We start from the raw sequence: 18,852 nt of genomic DNA, 5'->3' as shown, positions 1-18,852 counted from the left end.
GTGTGTGTGTGTGTGTGTGTGTGTGTGTGTGTGTGGGTTTGTGTGCGTGTGTGTGAACGCAGTGTGTGTAGGTGGATATGTTATATGTTTGAGAAGGAAAACTGTAGATTGTGTGTGTGATTTGTTTGTGAGACTGAATAAGGCAGAGAATGTTCTCAACAAAGACGTGTATGTGTTGATTGCGTGAGTGTGTGCATGTATTCAGACTGAGAGCATGCATGTGTATGTTTACATTATTCAAACGTGTGTTAGGGAGAGAAAGACAGAGGAAAATAGAGTGTGTGAAAATGTGTGTGAGTGAGCGTCTTCGGAGAGAATGTGTTTGCTGCAGACTTTGTGTGTGTGTGTTTGTCTGAGAGAGAGAGAATATGAGACTCCAGCTTGGTTATTTGAGAGATCATGAGTGTGCGCGTGTGTGTGCGTGCGTGCGTGTGTGTGTGTGTGTGTGAGTGAGAGAGTTAGTGAGTGCGTGTGTGTGCATGTGAGCTTGAGATGGAGGAGGGGTGAGTGTGTGCGTGCATGTGAGCTCAGCTGAAGAGAGGATGTGTGTGTGTGTGTGTGTGTGTGTGTGTGTGTACGAAGGCTTTTAAAGGGTAGGGTGTGTTTGCATGTGTGTGAACACATACATGTGTGTCCGACTGGGGGGTTTGGAGTGTGTGTGCAATGTGCTTGTGTGTGTGCACTTGTGGGTTTATAAAGAGGAGGAGAGGTGTGAGTTTGTGTTCTTGTCCACATGTGTGTCTTTCTGCCTGCACATGTGCATTTCTGATTTGTCTGGTTTGTGTGTTGTTTTGAGTGGAATAGGATTTCGTGTGTGTACGAGAGCGGAAAAAGGAAAAAAGAGAGATAAACAGAGTGGAGATACACAAATGAAGGAAAGAAAAACTGATTTTGACTTGTGGAACGAGGAGGGATTAAAAGCATGTCCGTTTTGCAGTGTATTGGCATGGAGAATGAGTTACACAAGTGTGTGTAATCAGATTTACTGACATGCTGGACAAGAGTAGGCTATGTCCACAGAAAACAGTGAATGTTATTCAAATGGATCTCAGTGGAACTTGTCCATGTTCTCACGGTCAACTTTTAAACGCACCGATGATAAACCACTGGTTTACAATAAAAGGAGAATGTGTGAGTGAATGAGCATGTCTGTTAGCGTTCAACAGTAAGTACGTTACTATGGCCCGTGGCTAGGTTGAGAGTTTTGGGCCTGTTGACTGAAATGTCAGTTCGTTTTTTTAAATTCAGCCAAGAGGTCAAGAGGACGTTTAAGATGCAGTCACATTTACATTTACGCTCTCTGGAGTTTTGACTTTTAGTGACTCACTTCTGTGTGAGCTTTATACATCTCTATACTTCTGATCATAGACAATTCCCCCACAAAATTTCACTATACCTTTAGATCCTCTATTAAGTCGATTATTCACAAGAGGCCCTTAGCAAACTTCCTGGGGGGCCCCCAATAAGTCTTAAATTGAGATATATTGACACAATCTTAATTAAAATGCTAAAAAATATGTTTTAGTACAATAGAATTACCAGAGATACATAGCTTATATAGGAGGGCTTTTGAGTATTGTCTCAGACAAACGGGGACCTTGGAGTCAAAAAGGTGGAGAACCACTGGTCTATTGGTCAGATGTCTTTTGTTATGCAAATCCACAGTTTAGAGTTCATCAGACTGATGAGCAGAAGACAGAAAAAACTGCATATGAATAGAAGTGATTGGAGCATAAAGTCTAGTGTAGCTGTGGCTTTCATTCGAATTGGATTGGAAATTGTAGATGAATTAGTAATGTTTTGTGCTATATGCCTTTTTTTTTTTAGAAACAGTGTTTTTTATGGACTTACAAGTGTCATGGTGTGTGTTAAGTGTGTGTGTTTTTGTCACGTTGCTTAAAACCATTATCTAGCATATGTAACAATGCAAATCAAATCTGAACTACTGTCACATCCTTATTTTTGAACCTTATTATTGAGCTGTCACAATGGAACTTATGTACCCCTTATTTAATTTAACACAAATGAAAACAAGACTGTAAGGGGTAGAAGTACAGTCTTAACAGTGCTGTACTGTCTCAAAATTCTAGGTCACATTAATTGTCAACCCATATTATTTTTAATTTGTATAATTTTTTGAAAAGGCGCATTTTCAATGTTTCGACTGCTGAACAATCGACACCAAGGTACACAGGACTATATAACCCATTGAATAATCTGTACTTGGGCAATGACATGTGCATATTTCTGTGTCCAAGTGCATTTTTTCCTTTTGAGGTAATTTGATAAATTCATCACATTATTCTATAAAATAAATGTAGTTTGAATTATTTTTTTAGTACATTCAAATAATAGATATATTTTTTTAATGTTTTGGTATCTTAAATCCCCAAAATGTCGCAATCGTTTGCGCAAATGAACAGACTAAGAAAACTGTTTAAAATGGTAGTTTTAAAGAGCTTAAAGTTTTAAAGAGCTTAAAGTTTAAAAAAAACTTTTGTCTGAAAATTTGTATATAGTCAAATGTCAGGGTGGCTTAAAGGTGCATTGTGTAATATTTAGGAGGATATGTTGACAGAAATGCAATATCATAGTATAACTGTTTTCAGTGGTGTTTAAAGACCTTACTTAATGAACCATTATGTTTTTATTACCTTAGAATGAGCCATTTCTATCTACATACACCGCGGGTCCCCTTACATTGGATAAGGGGATAATTTTGCGACACCGTGTTTCTACAGTGGCCCTAAACGGACAAGCGCGTTTCGTCATTATGTTGTTCTTCGTGCAAGGAAGCTAGCTAAAGTCAGCGAATAAAACACTGACACAATGATGAACAACAATAATATTCGCAATAACATCATTTTACTGAATAATTAAGTAAACCTCATTTCTTAATTTATCTTTGTAAAGAAACCTCATTGCTTAACTGGCTACTCTCTGCTGTCTCAGACGATGACATCTTTTCCTGTCGGCCACCGTAACTTCTGTTGGTTGCAATTCGCAACCTCACCACTAGATGCCGCTAAAAATTACACAGTGCACCTTTAAGTGAACACATAGGTCTTTTATTATGTAATAAGATTAAAGGGTCATGAAACCCTAAACCAAATTTTCTGAGATTTTATCAGAGGTAATACAGCATCCAGAGGAGCCCAATTGATCTTTTGTGGCAGAGTGAAAAGGTTTGTAGATCTCTCTCAAATACTGATAAAAATAGCTACTTTTAAAGTATGGGTAGGTTGGTACACTTTCCATGTCAGGGACAACCAATGAAAAACTAGGAAAATGCTTTTATCATAATACTTTATATATTTGAAATATCTTATCATAAACTTCTTTATTGTATTTAAAAATTCTATGTATGAACTTGATAGCATATAGGCTAAAGCTAATACAGGCATCCAAGTAGAAGCCTGTTCAATGTAAAATTAGTTTTAAACTGATATTTATCAGGTGGTACAACCATGTAAATTCTTGATTTAAACCAACACATAATAGGTTGAAGTGAAAAAAAAAAGATAGTCAATTATTGTATTGAATGCATTACTGGTATACTAGTATGAATATGGTTTTAAAGGTAAAATTGGATGCTAAAAATACTAAATACCTGGCAACTAATGCAATAATTATAAGTTAATATGAATAAAAAACACAACCACAAAATAATAATGTGTTAGGCACTGTAGACACTCGAAGTGTTACTTTGCTAATGTTTGAAATGTTTTTTTAAACGCATTGTTCCTGACTAAAAAATATGCATTATTAAGTTTCATAGACTTGTTTTTTTATCGTCTTTGTAATTATCTCTATCTTTATCAAGCTGACCTGAAATGGTGAATCGAGGGATGAACATATGAATCCGCCTGCCTGCATGCACACAAGCACACGCAAACATATGCTCTCGGGTCCAGATGGAGGGTCGGCCAGATCAATATCCAGTCGGCAAGACTAAGTCTTATCACAGCTCAGTGAATACGTCAGGCACGACACACACACTGAACACATCTGTAACCAAGAGACTGCACATCTCTACACTTGTCTAATTAAGCATTCACAGCTGCATCTGTGGAAAACGAATCTTTGGCTTTCATACACCGCTCTATTAACAGCAGCTCACACTTTTATGTGGTCAGTTACCCTCTGTTGAAGATTTTATGGATTATTGATTTGCGAGTAAAACTTCTCTAGATCAGAGTTCTGTTATTATGGACATATATAGATTCTACCTAACTGGTTCTTCTTGAAGAAGAGTGAATGTGTAGTGGATTAATTAGTGGTGCTTGCTAAGATGAGCATTATATTATATTTCTGATGTGCTTGACACATAATGATTCAGATCACTTGACGGGCTTCCTTTAGTTAAGCCAGGTATAAAAGATGATTTGTATAGGCGGTGCTATTTTTAGTAACAAATAGAGGTGCATTATATGAGTCTTAATTAAACATGTTTTCCTTCCACATTTTTGGTTTAGAGAAGTAAGACTGAATAGGATTTGTGCTGTGATTTCCATTGATCCACTGATGTGTCCAGGTTATTGATTCGTCTGTGTGATTTATGTTTTGTTGCTGATTAAGTTGTTCAGGCTGTCCGTTTAATGTGATGATGATGATGTGTGTGTGTGTGTGTGTGTGTGTGTTTTGTAGACGTGGCTGTGGAAGGAAAAGGAAAGGGACACCAGTGAAGGTGTGCGACAGAGTCTTCGCCACAGAGGATGAGGAAGAGAGCATGTCAGAGAACAGCTATGGACCAGAGAAAGGTAAAATGTTTTTTTATTTTTTTATTTTTTTTTTATTGACATGTTAGGAAACAGAAAATGATTAAAAAAAAAGAGAGAAATTGAATCGAGAAATAAGGAGCCAAGCTCTAGTGTCAATTGGTATTCACACTGACAGCAATTAACAGCAACAAAGTGACCAGTCAACCTCCAATGATTTAATCACTGTAAGTGCGAATGTACCATTACTCATTCAAGTAAACCATACAGCTTAACATTATATTTGTGTATGTTTCAGGGATAGTATAAGTGTGTAAATATCTATGTGAGACCCTATTATATGTGTGTTTCAGGTGACGGTCGTGAGGACAAACACGGAGTCCCTGCTGCTGATGGACCATACTATGAAACACAATCTGCTCAGCTCTGGTGAGTGAGTGACTGTGTGTGTGTGTGTGTGTGGTGTGTGTGTGTGTGTGTGTGTGTGTGGTCTGACTAGAGAGACTGCATGTGTGTATACTATCTATGTGCGTGCTAGGAGGAGATAGCAAGTAATTGTGTTTGTTGTGTGGTAGAGAGATGCAGTTGTGTGTATATCGAGGTGGGGGATTACTGGAATGCAGGTTGTGTATGTTTATTGCAACGTGTTTATTTTCTTTGGGCGGGTGTGTGTGTGTGTGTGTGTGTGTGTATGTGTTCTGGAGGCAGAGAGATGGAGAGAGAGGGCAGGTTTGTGTGTGTTTGTTTGTGTGTAAGCGAGAACTAAAGAGGTGTGTGTGTGTGTGTGTGTGTGTGTGTGTGTGTGTGTGTGTGTGTGTGTGTGTGTGTGTGTGTGTGTGTGTGTGTGTGTGTGTGTGTGTGTGTGTGTGTGTGTGTGTGTGTGTGTGTGTGTGTGTGTGTGTGTGTGTGTGTGTGTGTGTGTGTGTGTGTGTGTGTGTTTAGAGAGAAGGGTGTGTGTGTGTATATTGCTGCCTTTAGTCATAGTGCAGCACAAAAAATATATATATTTGATTATGTGTGATTTTCATGTTTGTATTGCCCAGGATATGTTGCCCCTTTGGGGGTATAAATTAGTTTAAAAAAGAATGCTTGTTTGGCGATGCGTATTACAATTTTTTTTAGCTATACTTTTAAAACATTTATTCTCTCATAACTTAAAGTAAACATTCTTTGTAAAATTCTGTTAAACAATAAGTATAATGCCTATTTATAAATATAATAGCGTGTTGTATCATATTTAATATGCAAATTACTAGGGCCTATAAAAATGTATGACAATTTTTACTGAAAAACCTTTTGTACACAATCTGCTTCATGCCTTCTGCCCTCTGATTGATAGTTGATACTTTTTTAACAAGTAAATCTTTTTTGATGTGAAATCTTTCATGATTCTTATAAAGTAAATATAAGATAAAAATTTACTGGACTGAAGCAACTTGGGTTTACTTGATTATTCATACATTTGTTTTTAATGTTTATTTATTTATTTTATTTTTTAGATTTTTCCATGTTAATATAAATGTCAAATATGACACAACAAGCTTTTGGGGAACATTTATTTTGACCATATCTCAATTTTCATTGAATTGCATATATGAGCCATAACAGTCTGATGTATGAATGATACTCAACAAACAACACATGTATACTAGGGGTTGCGCAGACTTTAATGCTCTGCCATGACGCTTTAAGCTTGACGTCGACTAGTTGCTGGTCATGGCCTATAGAAGGGTGCAACAGGATAAGAAATCTTTGAAGTCAAACAGTTTAATTACAAATAAATGCATACTCCGAGAGCGCTCCTCAAGATATGTTTGATTATACCATCTGGATGCTCAAAATTGATCGGGAGCATCCAGATGGATGTATGAACGACCCAAAGACAAAAGAACTGATAAAAAAATAAGCTGTTATGTTGGATAGCCGTATGGGCTGCGAGGTTCAGGCTTATTTGTTCATTAACGACATCATCAGCGACTAGTCGACTCGACTTTCATCACATAAATGTCTACTTTAAAAAATCTGAAGATTATACTGAATGGATACTGCAAGATTTCCCAGCTGTGATGTGGTTATCTATATCAGTTTGTTTTGTTGTATTGCTGTCTGATGTAGTTTTCTCCCATGCAGTGTGAGTGAGGAGGGCTCTAGCGGATTGAGGGGAGCTGTCTCGTACCCCCCACCACCAAACTGCCGCATTCGGGAAGTGCACTGTGGAAATCAAGTGCGACTGATTGTCATAGCGATCCGCGACATCACTAAGGGGGAGGAGATAACTGTGGATTACAGTTTGACGGAGTGGGGAGAAAACGCTGTGGTAAGTGTAACCATGACAATGGCCAGCTCATCTCAATGCTCTAAGCTCCTTTTACACTTAGTGATACTAGTTGTATGCAAATTGTTGACATTTGATCATTTAGATGTGTTTGTGATATGTGTTTATTTGCATGGTTTCTGATTTATTCATGTGTACTGTATGTGTGAGAATGTTAGTAGGACTTTATAGTCCACACTCTAATATTTTGTGATGATGTTTCCTCCCCCTCTCAGGGTTTCCATAGCACTGTGCCTCCTAGTAGCTTTGATTGCAGTTTGGACCACGAGAGCAACATTAAAAAGGTAAAAATAAGTTCCGTTTTTACAAATGCACAATCATAGACTACACACCCAGTTAACAAGCAAGAGTAATTTTCAGGCCTTATGCTGAAGATCCTGTCCCCCTCAGTCCTGAAATGATTGTTACACCCCTGGCCATCAGTGTAAATGGACCATAAATATAAGCACCACTGCATACTAACATTTCCAGCATTTTCCTACAGTTCCATCCAGTATGTACTTCATTTAAATTCAATTTAAAGGGCACTGGCAAAATGGGCTTTTAATAAAACTTGGCTGCCTATACAGTAGAAATGTGAATTTAAAATATATATATATTTAATCTGTGCTACCTGACTAGAGAAAATGGGGAAAAAGGCTTCCGTTTTCTCTTTTGCCAAATAGGTAGGAAAACTTCAACACCCATAATGCACTGGGCATGTTGCCATCCAAGGCCACTTCCTCCAGTCTGTTATGGATATGCTTGCCAGAGTTAAAAACCACCTTGCTTTAATAGGAAATATACTTCTTAGCAAACGTTTAGTTATAATGGTGTTGACTTGTATTGTTCCCTGTTGCAAAAATTCAAAGATTAAACGTTTGGTGGGAGTGTTACTTTCGGTTCCCAGTTAAGGATCCAGCGTGTTGTAGGCAGTGGCTAAAGGCTGCAAAGAATCGTAAATACGAAGAGAAAAACCTGTGTTTGTAGTCAACATATCAATGTGGATGACCATGAACACAGTGTTTTAGGCCAAACGGACAGGAAAACTGAAAGTTCTGTTAGTTCACCCCAACCCCCCGAAGCAAAACGTTGTCACGTACAGGTAAGAAAGCTATTGCCGTTGTAGGGGTGTGCGATATTGACACAAAATTATATTTCAATATTTTCTGGGATCGATAACGATAATTAGACGATATTTTGCTTAGTGTTTATTCTGTTGATACCTTGGCAGATTTAGGACTGCCGTGGACAGCTGACTCCTAAAGATTTTGATATTCTTCATATTCTGTGTGGTGGTCAGTTCACAGCAGTGACAGAAATAATATTTTCCAATAAATTTAAATAGATTTTTACATTTCAAGGGCATTTTTACCTTTATAAAGATATTTTTTTTACCTTATTAAATGTGTGCATCATCTTTTGTATCAAATTGTTACATTTAATCAATATATTAATTTAGAATAATAAGACACAATAGGGCTGTTACCAATCAAAACAGTGATTAAAAAATTCATCTTTGCAATGCAGATGAAACAGAAGCTGCATCTGAAGTGGCATTTAGATGCATTTACAGACTGTTTAATGCAGATCAGAGGGGGATCATTAATGCATTTAACCTGCAGTTACAAATGCATAATTTTATTTTGACGTTTTAAACACAACTTTGAATATTGATATTTTGAAATGATTTAAAAAATGAAGAGACTTTAAATGAGATTATAACCGCCAGCAGGTGGCAGCAAGTCACTGTTAATGAGTGAGTCATTGAGATTCAACTGATTCATTCAAATGGCTGATTCATTCAGGAACGAAGCATTTGACTGAAGGATTCAATGATTCACTCATTAAAGGGGTCATATAATTCCATTTTTGTACAAGCTAATATGATTCTTTAGGGCCTAAATTAAAAGTTTGTAATATACTTTATTTAAAAATTCTCATTAGTATTGTAAGAAAAGACTTATTTTACCTGGTCAAAAACAGCTGTTTTCAGCACGCCGTTTCAGTGCATATGACTTTAAATGATAATGAGCTTCACTCACTCCGCCTCTCTGTTCTGTGCGTACACCGTTTGTAACTCAATAACACACTAACCATAACGCGTTGTTCAGTATAAACGTGCGATTATGAATTATATTGAGAACGTCATACATAGAAAACATGCCGTAATGTACCCTGAGTGACGGAGTGGGAGTACCTTAGACGCATTCATTGTGAAGCGTACAGCTAGCGATTTGCAAAGATTAATATATTAATATAAAGTTTAATAAAACGTTACACTCACTTCCGTTCTTCTGGAGATTCAGCAGGAACACGAATATCTGGTACCGATCCTTTTTTCATGAGCAGCTTCTTAGCAAATCCAGCTTTATACTGACCCTCGTTTATAAAGCAGTCTGGTGTGTGAAATGATTCGCGCAAACATGAGAGCATTGACGTTGCTCGTGGGGAATATTCCCTTCGAAAACAAAACTCAACCACTGCGTCTTCAGCGGTTCGGATTCAGGAACATTAAAAATGACTGTGTTCGTTATTGCACCCAAGAACAGAACACCACAATCGCTTAGACGCCATTCTGCTCATAGACAGTGCTCCAGCATATCAACAATGACCGCGCCGGTCCGCCCGGACTATGATTGACAGCTGGCTCACGAGCGAGGGCGGGTCTGTGTTGAAACGCTCCTGCCAATCAACAATCGTGGGAGGGGCTTCCGACCGTGTGACGTCACACGGTCGAACGGCTTGATTTGAGGCAGGGGAAAACATATAAGGAGATCAAAACAAAAACACTGGATGGATTTTTATCATTTTATGATGGTTGTGTACAGGCACTGCCAACACACATTTCAGTACAATCAACTTGTAAAAGTGCATGTACCATTATATGACCCCTTTAAGACAGTCAAACAATTCATTCATTCACCGCCTTGTGTTGCTCAGAGCAAAACAGTCCTGTGGCTTTGTTTGGAACTATTTGCGCTGGTGAAATAGAGCAAAATCAGGCAATATTGTCTTCATAACTCTTCATGTGAGGTTGATTAACTATATTAAATTATATAAATGACATGCAGAGGTATTTTTTTTGTCCCTTATCTTGAATATTGAGGGCATTTTAAATGCATTTTAATAGACTAAATCATGCAGTGAAAGTGTGCACTCTAAATGCACAAACACACTAGTCTAACACACTAGACTACGTCACGTAGTGTATGCATGTGCTCTCTAGATGTGCTTCTGTAAAGTGAGGGAGATACTCGATAATGTCAAACCGCACATCATTAAAACAACAATCACGATATTATCGTAGACGATATATATTGCACACCTCTATGGCATAGTGTTTCATTTTTACCAAAATGCAGTTTAAAGAGTAGGCATAGTATGACACAATTTTCTACCCTTAAATGAATTGTTCTGTTAATAACCCTCTGTTGAGCCAACTGTCCATGGGCAGGGATACAAAAATGCTGAAGTATAATCTGTAGTTTTCACGAAAGCCCTGGAGATTTACATATTCGACAGACTTTGAAAATTGGTAAAGTCAGTAGCGTGGCGTGTGGGTATGCATCTATGCAAGCTATGCATGTGCATATGGGCCCAGGCAGATTGGGGGCCTGCAGCGTGACCCATCAATTTTCTAATTGCCTTTAAAAAAAACTGATGTAATTAACAACATGCCAGTTGACAATTTAATGAAGGTTAAGACAATAATAGCAATTAATCGACAAGAAGGATGACCATTTGAATTCGTCTATCCTCCTGAGGGTCACTTCATCCTAGTCAAAAGCCTCTTCAAACTGAGTGCTGGTGGTGTTCAGTCATTTCCTGGTGGATAAAATTAAGTTCTGCCCTACAGTTATCACTTTCAGTCATGAGACTTATAAGTTTGTCATTTATATGTTTCAGAAGTAAAATGGGTGTAAACGCCTAATTTCAATGCCTTTACTTACTCTTTAACATCTTTTTACATCTTTGAAATGTATGTGCTTTTTTCTCTCTCAGGAGGAAGAGTCCTGCCCAATTCCACTTTCTCTTTCTGTGTCAGAATACATCACACCTTCCTGGTCTCTCTCTCCTTCATCCTCCCCTCTCTCTCACTCTGAGCCCAGTGATTCAGACCTCGACTCGGATGATGCCAATGGAGAGATGCACATGCGAACACCACACCGCCGCAAGAGGCACAAAGCCCTCTCCTCTCCTGCTGCACATGCCAAGAGAAAAGCACCTCAACGATCCCCCAGACATCCTCCCTCATTTCCACTTTCCATCCCAACCTCCCCTCTGCAGACCACTACTCGTTCCAGACCTGTGTTTAAGTCCCCACCACCTGCAGGAGTTCCTTCTAATAGTGTCAGTGTGTCAGTGGGTCGTGGACAGAGCACCATGGCACAGAAACAGCGCTGTGTCTACTGTGGCCGTCACTTCCGATCTCTCCCACGCCATCTGAACAAACACCATGCCCACCAGCCTGATGTGCGCTCTGCCCTGGAGCAAGCACGCGCCTCTGGTAACTCTCAATGTGTACACTCATCTCTCCCATCATCGAGCAAACATTCCCAATGCCTCCAAGTAGCTCCTGTGCCAGGTGTAGTGGTGGAAACGCCACAGTCACCTCCTCCTTTGTCTCCAGTCAGAAGGAGCCCTGCCCTCTCTAGCCCTATTCGCAAAAGTCTTACCCCAGCCCTGACAACTCCACCCAGAGGAGGAGGTGTTCCAGTATCTGTGTTAAAGAGGAGCCCACCTACTTCTGCTACTCCTCCCAGAAAGGGAGGACGAAAAATAAAAAAAGAGAATGAGGAGACAGACATTTTTGTGAAGACAAAAGAGGTGGTGCCCACTTCAGTGTTTGTGGAGCATGTGAAGGAGTCAGAATCTTCGAAAGAAGCGAGAGAGGAGAATGGAGGGAGAGAAGAAGAAAGCGGAGCGGAGGATAAGACTGACCTATCAAGGTCAGACATTTTCAATTGATGTTACACCATGTATTAGAGGTCTTCACGGGTCCACTTGGATCCGAAAACCCGAAGTCCGACCAGAGACCTGAGTGGGTTCAGATCCAAGACCGAGTGTCTCGGGTCGGGTTCAGTATTAGTGGCCTCGGGTCTCTGGTAATTTAAAATAAATGTGCTTTTTCCGAATGGACCCCGAGAAAACCCGAATTCTTTTAAACTATGTTGGGCATTTAACAAAATTTTATTTAGAGCAATTCTTTGACAACGTTATCTCACTTTTTCTAAGTTCTCTCTGTATCCGCGCTTTTATGTGCATAGGACTTTACGCACGGTTGCTCAACATTTTTGCCTACTGTTACAACGCATGGATTTTAGACTCGCTGTTTGCGAGATCTTGCATGGATTACGGTGAACAATGTCAATCGAAGTGGCATCTCTCACACCCTCTAGTAAGAAGGAGAAGGGCTTTAAAGCCCTTCGCCGGAGTTCAGGTAAATAGCGTTGCAGACAACACTAGCGTATCCATGATTTATAAGGCTATCGATTTAATTTTTATCGAGCTATCAAGTTTATTTTTCCAATACACTGGTCACAATTGAAAGCTGAACTCAGAAATAACTTGTATCCGTTGGGCAGGCAAAAATGTAAATTAATAATAAGTAAATCAATGAATTAAATTAATGGAGCAGAGGCCAAATCAGTCAGCAGGACAACAGATTTTTCTTGACTGACTGCGGGGCTGCAGCCTGTGCACACGGCAATGGCGTTTACGTTCGGGTCCAGTTGGGTTCGAAAATAAATGCCGTCGAGTCGGACTCGGGTCTAAATTTTATCGGGTCTGTCTCAGGTTGTTTTTTTATTTATTTATGCACGTCGGGTTCGGGTAAGAAGTGATTCGGGACGGGTACTGATTGTAGGACCCGAGAAGACCTCTACTGTGTATACACCGAAAGCAAGTGATGTGAAATGACATGACAAAAGACAATAGAACCCATTATAATCAGTGATGCTGTCGACACTGGATGCGTTGCGACACGACAAATCCCTGACAGTAAACTGATGCCCTGTTTCATTTGACATACTCCACATGCCTGCACTTCTGACAGAAAGGTCAAATGGATTTGCTGCAGTCGCTGTCGTGTCCAGTGTAGACACAAATTATTTACTGTTAGAATTTATCATCCATTCTCTCTAAACTCATGCACTTACTTTTGTTTTTTTCTCTTTTCTTAGTTCACGTCGACCCCACATGCTCCCACTTCTTTCCGCCCTCTCTTCCCTGGTGTTGTACCTGCGGCGGCTGCAGCACTCTGCCTTCATCTCTCTCTCCCGCTCGCCACAGTCAGCTGAGGCCTGGCGTCTCCTCTGTCACTCCAGCCTGGCCCTTCTCATCCTTTACAACCGTCGCCGTGAATGCGAAGTCTCCAAACTCACCATCTCCGAGTACCAGGCCCGCATCACACCCCAGTGCCCCGTCCCCATGGCACCTGGTGCCCCACAAGCTCTAACCCCACTCGAGGCCTCACTCTCACCATTCGAGCGGATGGTCCTCCCCCATCTCCCTCGCGTTGGGGTCCAAGGGAAACGTGGCCGCGTGCAGCCGCTCATCCTCCCGCCACATTCTGAAGCCTGTCTGGAGGTGCTTTTGCAGACTCGTGCTGGTGTGGGAATCGATCCACAGAACCCCTACGTGTTTGCCCGGCCATATCATTCGCCTGCCACTCCGCTGCGGGGGACAGATTTACTACGCAGCTTGGCTCGATCCAGTGGTACACGTTACCCACGGGCACTGACGCAGACACGAGTTCGCAGACAGGTGGCGATACTTACGCAGCTCCTGTTGTTAAGTGAGGGCGAGGAGGAAGGGCACCGCGGGGCTGCCACACAGCGATTGGAAAGCTTTTTGCAGAAAGAGTATCATGTAGCGCAAAGCTGTGCAACCATCGGCCAAGACCCAGGGCTGATGGGTCTGATTGGTCGGGTGGTACTATGTGGAGAGAGAGATGGCGTCCTGTTCCGAGGAATGAGTTTACATCACATCTGTCTGGAGTTAGATGGTGAGTGAGTTTGTTGTGTCAAGCACATGGCAGGTGTAAATAAAGAGATTTGGACACATCGGTCATAATTATTTTCACACCCGTTTCAGTGTTGTCAGGAAACTCTGCTGACTCTCTGTCAGAAGATTCAGATGTTGAGCAGAGTAAAGAGAATCCAGAAGCACCATCTCCTGCAACCACCATTATGATGAAGAAAACCACAAGCAACGGCAAAACTCCCCGGCCTAAGAAGATGAACGGCAAAAAGGCCTCAGGACAGCCCAAGACTGGTGAGTCTGACAGTGTATCATACATTGTGACTACTTCTTTGTACACCTCAGTTCCAGGGCCTGAGGATGACACTGATGATTGTGACTGCAATCCATGTTTACATGTGCAATGCAGTTAAACCAGGGTTATTGAATTACATAAAACAAAAACAATCAAAACACAGATTTTGCAACCTTTGTACAGTGTAGCTAAACTAACTAAGAATAGGTGAGAGCAAAAAAAAAAAAAAAAAGGTAAGCATATGGCAGGTGTCTTACAAGATTCCTTGTAACCAGAATATTGACATATCTGGGGGCCTATAGCATGAAGCCAGTTTAGGTGGCTAGCCAGGTATGTTTGGTTTGCGCCAACCCTGGGTTTTAGCCACCATGAAAGTGGCTCAACTTTTAGCGGTGTTCGTCGCCATAGTAAGCAGGTTATGTTCTGTGTATGATCTCAAACTGGAATTGGACCAATCAGCTGTGAGCAAAGTGACACATTAAAGCCACTCCCCTAGTTTCTCTTGCTCCAAATTAAAGGTCACTGTATGGTGATTTTTAAAGACAAAATTGTCTGGATAGAGCTAGATAATAATCTAGATGATTATTTACTATAATTATTTTATATTATTTATATAATTATTATAGCCTACCCATAATCCATTACACATGAGCAAATTTAGTTTAACCATTTTTATTAAGCATTTAGTTAAAATGAATATAAATCTATACAGATAATATATAATATAAATAAGATTTGTAATCAGTAGATAAAGCTTTATAAATTACTGCATTCGAGCTTACTTGTTCGAGTCTCTGTATACCCAATAGATATATACTGTATATTATCAACTATATAAAGTAATTTCACAACTTTCACTTGCACTGATATGTGTAAATGCTTCATGTACTTCATATTCTTCGATCTCTTAATCTTCGGCAGAAGAAATTAATCTTGCTGATTCTCTCGTGAGAAGTTTCAAGGCATATGATTGGCTGTTCGCTATCGATGTCACACTGTTATGTGCATGAGCTCCATGAACTCAGGACCAAAGCCTGAGTTGACTGTAGCCAAGTTTCCATCCACTTGTCAAATGAATTATCTGAAGTTCGGTAAAAAAAAACTCATGCGAATAAAGCTGGTGAAAGTGTGTTTCCATCCAACGGCTTTAAAGCGAATAAAACCCTGTGCGTAATGACGTCACATGCTGTTTTGCGATCAAATTGATATATATCGAATTGATTTGAGACATTTTAAGGTGTTTCCATTCATTTTAGCACTGAATCGCAAAACATTCAAGCAAACATTTGCGAACTAAGTTTTGCTAGACAAAATGGATCGCGCCATCTACCAACAAATGATCAATATTGCACAAGTTGTAATAGTGCTTGTGTGCCAGCTGATAGCGACATATGAAGCTATAATAAGAAAACAACGACGCTATCAACACATTGCTATGATGGCATTTCTTAGATTTTTGTTATCTAAAATAGCCGTTATATTTTTCTGGTAAATTAAATTCAAAAAGTATCTCGTCTCCTCGTTTGTCCACTTACATCTGTCTTTGTTGACAGCCGCCATGTGTGCGCAAACAGAGCGGAAATACTGGGCAGAAATGAACTAAAACTACTTCTTCTATGTTTTGTGGCGGGTTGCAACCATAAAATGACCTAAAACTTAATCGCAGTTCATTATTTATTCGGCAAATAACATTTCCTTCAGCGTTTATCGCATAAGCCGTATATCGATCAAGATAAAATCCGATGAGACCGAACGTATTTCATTTGAGTCGATATTCATGAAATTCAATTGAATTTTACTGTTTCCATAAGGCATTTTTCATTCGATATCACTTAATTCGGATAAAAACGTGTGGATGGAAACATAGCTAGAGAAAGTTGATGATCAGCGTCATGGTACCAACAAAGCCTGATTGAATTGTTTTGGTTTTGCCAACTACCATCATGGTACAGGCCCCTGGTTATGGCAGGTTATGTTTGTACTTGTGTGATGTAAACATCTACAAATATGACATTTATGGGAAACTGTATGCATCATCATGTAAAGCATTGGTTCGCGGCCAGTCATTTAATAAATCAGTATGCTCAGTTTCGGTTAATAAATACAATTTGAAAACAAGCAACTTTCACAATTACAGTAGAATTATCATAAATATCGGAGCCTATATGTGGGCAGGGGGGCTTTCAAATATTGTGTTGGACAATGGGTCTAGATTCTAGAATATACTTTTAATAAAATGTAAGTTCGTTCCCTGCTCTTTTTTCGGGCAAGTGTTCATGTAGAGGTTTTTAATGGGCCAATGTGAATAAATCTAGATTTAAATTCAAAGAGACAAGATAGTCTATGCTATGCATGACCTGACGTTTTATTTATCCAAAATGAGGCGATGTGAACATTATGGAGTGCTAAACACTGTCACGTAATGTAGCTGAATAAAAAGCAGATTGCGACACACCACAAACACACACCATTGTGACAATAAATAGTTTATGTGCGTTTTTTAAACCATCTTGAGGTATTTTAATAACAATAAAGTATATGAATAATGCAGTGCTAATTGACAAAGCCTTTATTACAGCATAGAAACTATCAAATTTATTTTCTGCCTGATTCTGTTGATAAATATTTTTTTTACATTGTATAAAATCCATGATGACTTAATGCACAGTGTTTGTAATACATAAACCAATCATAAAATTGTCATAAGGACAATATAGGAAAAAATATTATTAGAATACAATTTATTGGTAATTGTTTCTTTCCAAATTTCTTAACCGATTAAAAGTAAGAGATAAAACAAATTAGACAAAGGTCAGAAAACGGCTAATGTTAAGGACACGATGGGACATACAATTTCCCAGAAGTAATTCATATATGTAGATGTTTACAGTATATCACACATGTATACAATTAACAATACTACTTTGGTCAAATATAAGCAAGACCATTGTGATGGTTTGTGTTTATCGTAAGACATTTAAATCACAATTAGATTAGATGACTTAATAGACACTATCTTTGCGGGGAAAACTCCAGATATTGCACTGAGACCTTCAGCACAGTGCTGGCTCATTGACGTGTGTGTGTGTGTGTGTGTGTGTGTACCTGGGAGAGCTTCAGTGAAGTGTTTGCATAGGAATAATGATTAACATACATTCTCCTCTCTGTCTCAGGGAAACGTGGTGTGCTAAAGCGGCCTTGGTCTGAAGCAGAGCGGGCAGCTGTTGAGTCACACCTGGTGCAAAACATTATGGAGCTGCGTGTGCCCGCCAAAGCGGACTGTGAGCGCTGCCTGCAGCTCTGCCCCCTGCTGGTCACTAACCACCGGGACTGGAGGGCTGTTAAATTCTACTGCCACAACCGTATACAGCTGCTCAAGAAAAGCCAGCACAGTCTGCCCTGTCTGTCTGCTGGGGCTGTGAATCAGCACGATGCTGGGAAGGGTCATCCAATAACAGCAGATGCATAAGGGAGGGAATGTGAGGAGGTGCTAAGTGAAAATATTTATACAGTAAACAGTACAAATGCTTTAATTAATGTGATGTTGTGCGTGATTTGTGTCCAGTGTCTGAAACGGAAAATGGTACCACTCTGGTAAGCAGATGGAAATGCACACCTATCTTGCGTACTTTTCCAAAATATGAAAAGAACACTTTTTTTGTTTTTGTTTTTCGTCTGCACATTACCAGTTTCTGTTGCTGGCTTGAAAGTAGATTAATATTTTTGACCACCTGAAAGTCTGAATGGCTTTGTTTGCTCTCCCTTTGGCCATGCCTACGTCTCACCAAAAACAGAGAAAGAGGCAGACTGAGCAACCTGTGCCTTTATGGGAGTCCAACATGAATTGTATTCACATTTGCAGTGACAACTTTTCTGCTACATGCAGATACTATATTTATTCATGAAATGAAGGAATATACTCAAGAAATAGAAGATAAAAAGATTCTCATCCAAGTCTACCATCTTTGTTCATTAAAATTACAAAGGTAAATTCAAATAACTTTAATTTAATTGAATCAGTTATAAACAGTTCATAAATCCCATTCCATAATTGAGCTTAACTTCCCTTATTTGACTGCCTTATTTGATTTTAGATAGGCCTAGATAGTTCTGTACTCATTTGCTCATGTTGTCGAACCATTTTGGAATTCCTTCCACAGTAAAACACAAACTGAGACATTTTGAAGATTTGTTTACTATGCAATTACAATTAATTAATGCAATTACATTTAAAAAAATACCATATAGATCAGTTTGATGTTTATGCATAATTAATCGTAATTGCATGAACAAAAATGACCAGAACATTCTTTAGAGTCATACTGAAAGTCATACTGGTATGGAACAACATGAGGGTGAGGGTTTATTTTTGGTAAATGTTCCATTAATTTAAATCTGTTGAAACGTTATTGAAGATATAGTTCTGGATATTCCATGATATCTTTTTTCCATATATTTCAATGCAAATATTGATTAGCTTGTTCAGCATTGAAAAAAATGAACATCTATCTCTCATGTAATTCTAGAAATGGACATAAATG

The 18,852-nt window shown here is 39.3% G+C and overlaps 1 protein-coding gene across 1 annotated transcript; it reads left to right on the top strand.

Moving 5' to 3' along the window:
- The first annotated feature begins 4,635 nt into the window (after positions 1–4,635).
- Positions 4,636–18,260, top strand: si:dkey-117m1.4 (uncharacterized). The gene is made up of 8 exons (XM_056271785.1): positions 4,636–4,760; positions 5,072–5,147; positions 6,849–7,035; positions 7,269–7,337; positions 11,038–11,984; positions 13,218–14,041; positions 14,131–14,310; positions 17,485–18,260. The coding sequence occupies exons 1-8, from the start codon at positions 4,730–4,732 to the stop codon at positions 17,778–17,780; spliced, it is 2,610 nt and encodes an 869-aa protein (XP_056127760.1). The 5' UTR covers positions 4,636–4,729; the 3' UTR covers positions 17,781–18,260.
- The last annotated feature ends 592 nt before the right edge of the window (positions 18,261–18,852 follow it).

The sequence above is a fragment of the Rhinichthys klamathensis genome, unplaced genomic scaffold, assembly GCF_029890125.1.
Source record: "Rhinichthys klamathensis goyatoka isolate OS25496 unplaced genomic scaffold, OSU_Roscu_1.1 h1tg000325l_1, whole genome shotgun sequence".
NCBI classification, from domain to species: domain Eukaryota; kingdom Metazoa; phylum Chordata; class Actinopteri; order Cypriniformes; family Leuciscidae; genus Rhinichthys; species Rhinichthys klamathensis.
Note: the sequence above shows the minus strand (reverse complement) of the source record. Positions and strands in the feature narration are given on the sequence as shown.